Source organism: Cucumis melo, chromosome 9, assembly GCF_025177605.1.
Source record: "Cucumis melo cultivar AY chromosome 9, USDA_Cmelo_AY_1.0, whole genome shotgun sequence".
NCBI classification, from domain to species: Eukaryota; Viridiplantae; Streptophyta; class Magnoliopsida; order Cucurbitales; family Cucurbitaceae; genus Cucumis; species Cucumis melo.
In genome coordinates, this window is record NC_066865.1 from 11,263,127 (window position 1) to 11,266,811 (window position 3,685).

Genomic DNA, 3,685 nt, shown 5'->3' on the forward strand with positions numbered 1-3,685 from the left:
ATGCCAACTGAAGACTTTAGCTATCTCCTCAGTAAACCTATTTCCAACGCAAAATTTGTTTTTTTAAAAATATACATCGTATGCTCTGAATGCATTGTTTCTTCTGTTAGTGTTGGATATGAGACTTTTCAAAAGAACAATATGATGTGATTAATTGGTTAACTTACACAGGAACTGTACTCAAGGGGATGATGGTTCTGGATGAACCAATGTTCATCTACAGAATCCTTTGTTTTATGAACCATTCATGTGAGTTTTTTCCCACTTTCTTGTAAGACATCAAGCAACAATGAGAATGAGATTAGATCAGTTTGTCGTAATTAATGCCAATTTAGTATGTTATCTTTACATAATTACTTTGAATATTCACCTTTTGAGCTCTAGAGCATATTACAAAAGTGGAATATAGTGGTTTGAATCTCCAACTTCAAGGAAAGAAGCAAACAAAAACTAAGACAATGGGTCTGTGTTGGTTCATCTACACAATTCTTTGGGTTGTGAAAAATTCTAGTGAGTTTCCTTCACTATTTTGTAAGATAAGAAGCAGTTATGAAAAGGAGTTTGGATTAGCCGTAATGGTCATTTATGGTCTTTTACTTTGTTCCATAATTCAAAGCAATTCTATGTTCAAAACACTTTATGTATTCACTTTTTGAGCTCTAGTTTTTCTTTAAGTTTGAGTCATCAACCTCAAGCAAAAGAGGTACTTTGAACTTTAATGGAAATCACAAGACAAGATAAATAAACAAATATTTAATTCCTATGAAGTATGACAAGTTAATGAATTGGTATATTGATATATCTAAGTACATGGAATGAATGTTGGAGAAGGGTGTAAATTATTCATATCTTACCTCATTCTCTTTTATAAATGACTCACCTTTTCTTCTCATAAGGGATTTATGGACTAATTAATCAAAGAAAACTAAAGTGATGAAGGAGAAAGGGTTGTGCTGAAGCTAAGTATCACAAGATGGGAAGGTAAATAAAGTGTCTATTGCACCTTTATGTTCTTGATCTTGAACCTGTTGTATTGGGTCAGAATCTTCTTTCAATATCATATTGTCCAACTTCAGCATTGGTTCTTCACTGCACAGTTCAAATGAGTCAAACATTTTAGATTTTATTTTTCAATTTTGTCATCAATTCATTACAGCCTGAAAATTTACCATTAGTCCAATATAATGTTAATCAATTTGGTTCTTTGAAAGCAAATAAAAGTCCATACTTTGCTTTACCACTTGAAGGTTCCGAATTAGGACTTAGGCTGTGTAAAGTAGTTTTGAGATATTTTACAGTATGAAAATCTATGTCTTTTTTTAATGTTTTTGCGATTGTAGAACAAAGTGAAAGCAAGAGTATAATAGTTCTAGTAGTTGTGCCAATCATATTAGTATTAATCTTCTTGGCTTCGAGCAGCTTTTTTATCATTAGAAATGTAAGAAGAAGAGCTAAAGGTATGTAAAGCTTTCCTCCTCATTCTCTTGAATCATAAGGTTTTTGTTTCCATTTTTATTCATCTTAAAGTATCAGCAGATAATGAAGTTACTATAACTGAGCATCTAATAAATGAGAGTCAACTTGATGTGTCGATTATGATAATTGAGCAATAAGTTGAAAAGTAAAGCAATCATTTTTATTCACTTTCTTGATCCTGATAAGTCCAAGAGTAAGGATGATTTTATTCATAATTACAAGAATCTTAGAATGGATTGTTGGTTGTTGATTGTGTATTTTGTGTTGATATTTTTGTTATGAAATGCAATGGTAGGAAAGGGAAAGGCCTTTAATAACACTAGAGTGAAGCATAGAGTGAAGCGGTCGATTAAGGTGCCCACGATTAGTAACAAGCTAGCAGATATGATGATTATTCATGGAGGAAATATGGCCAAAAGCCAATCAAAGGTTCTCCACACCCAAGGTATAAAAATATGATTGCTTTACTTTTCAACTTATTGTGTTGATGTTGCTTATTTCTTTATAGATTGATATTGGTTTTCATAATAATGTTATGTAAAAAAATGTTGATTATTCATATGGCGGGCAATATTATGAGCTAATCAATTACAAGAGTTCATAGGTTGCCACATAAAATGTTTTTTTTTTTTATTTGGGAAAAGGATTGTATATGATTGCATATATGGAATATTTCTAATAATAGATTGAAGAGATTTAGGAAAGCCTGATGGATGAGGTAGACTAAAGAGAGTTATGTGGATTTGGGTGTGGATATAAAATCTTAAAAACTTTTCATCCTTCTCTGCAATTTTAGTACTTCAAACAGCTTTGTTATTCTAAATAAATGGTTTATTTGGATATTGTTTGTAGATAATTGAAGTCATATCGGGTTGAAAGCTAAGCGATTGTGTAGAGATTGCCAAGCGACCGTTGAAAATTGAAGACTGAGAAGGCATTTAGGATTTTTAATTATTTAATTCTTGTATTAGAATCTTTTTTCATGTACTATTGTAGAATGTTAAACATAATATTAAGATTTCATTTTGTGTATTCAAATGTAAAAGACAAATATTATAGTTTCTAACATAATATGAATTTCATTGATTTGTTGGCGTGTGAAAAACATATTTATCTACATTGATCCAATGTCGGTATATAGGACAATAATGTAACAATTAAATAAAAATAAATTTGTAAAAATGAATCAAAAAACTAGGCTTTAATGTCGGTTTTAAACCGACATCAAAGTTCAATCGACATTAAAGGGCTTCAATAACACTATCAAAGATGTTGGTTAAAAAATAACAAACCGACATTAAAAAGGCCTTTAATGTCGTTTTTAAACCGACATTAAAGCCCAACCGACATTAAAGGGCTTCAATAACACCATCAAAGATGTCGGTTGAAAACTGACATTAAAGGCCTTTAATGTCGTTTTTAACCCGACATTAAAGAGGCCTTTAATATCGTTTTTAAACCGACATTAAAGCCTAACCGACATTAAAGGCCTTTAATAACGCTCACAAAGATGTCGGTTGCTAAGTGACATTAAAGGCCTTTAATGTCGGTTTTAAACCGACATTAAAGGCCAAAATTCTTCTAGTGAACTTTTAAATTCTTTTTATGTTTTTTTAAACCGTACTTCCATGTCCTCAAGATCTTTTCCATTCATATGTGATATCGATCTCATTCAAGTATGATATCGATGCCATTCAGGTGTGATGTTGATTCATCCGGCCGACAATAGTACTTGTTGCTTCTGCATGATTAGCTAAGCTATGTACAACTATTTGGAACTTGTAGGAGCATAAAGAAATTTTTTATTCAAGTTGCTAGTGATAAGTTGTTTGAAAATAGCTCTTTAAAACATCCCGAGCTAATATCTTTTAACGGCACATAATCATTGAACTTTGCTTAAATAGTTGCTCGTTTATAAGAGTGAAGTCTTGCATCGAAACTGTTGTAATTTCAACTAGACGTAACTATTTAAGCAAGTTTCAAGTGGTTCACACCGTATATATTCAAACATATTGTGTATTAGCAAAGTAGTTTCAGTAATTGAGTTCTTGACTGTTGCATCAAATCTTGCGTACAATGCATCGATGATCAATACAGAGGCATCCAGTTTAAAACTTTACCTATATTGGGTTATTTCTAGGTTAATTTTTATAATGTAACAAAATACAAAAATGTTTATGACCCGTGTAACAAAAACAAAAAGCCTATG

General features: G+C 31.4%; 1 protein-coding gene across 1 annotated transcript; it reads left to right on the plus strand.

Moving 5' to 3' along the window:
• The first annotated feature begins 916 nt into the window (after positions 1–916).
• LOC127150915 (uncharacterized) lies at positions 917–2,473 on the plus strand. The gene is made up of 3 exons (XM_051089707.1): positions 917–1,457; positions 1,772–1,921; positions 2,329–2,473. The coding sequence occupies exons 1-3, from the start codon at positions 1,310–1,312 to the stop codon at positions 2,334–2,336; spliced, it is 306 nt and encodes a 101-aa protein (XP_050945664.1). The 5' UTR covers positions 917–1,309; the 3' UTR covers positions 2,337–2,473.
• The last annotated feature ends 1,212 nt before the right edge of the window (positions 2,474–3,685 follow it).

Excerpts from the sequence above, each read along its gene's own strand:
- LOC127150915 (XM_051089707.1), top strand. The coding sequence starts at position 1,310 with ATGTCTTTTTTTAATGTTTTTGCGATTGTAGAACAAAGTGAAAGCAAG. Across the intron at positions 1,458-1,771 it reads TGTAAGAAGAAGAGCTAAAG|GAAAGGGAAAGGCCTTTAAT; the intron begins GTATGTAAAGCT and ends ATGCAATGGTAG.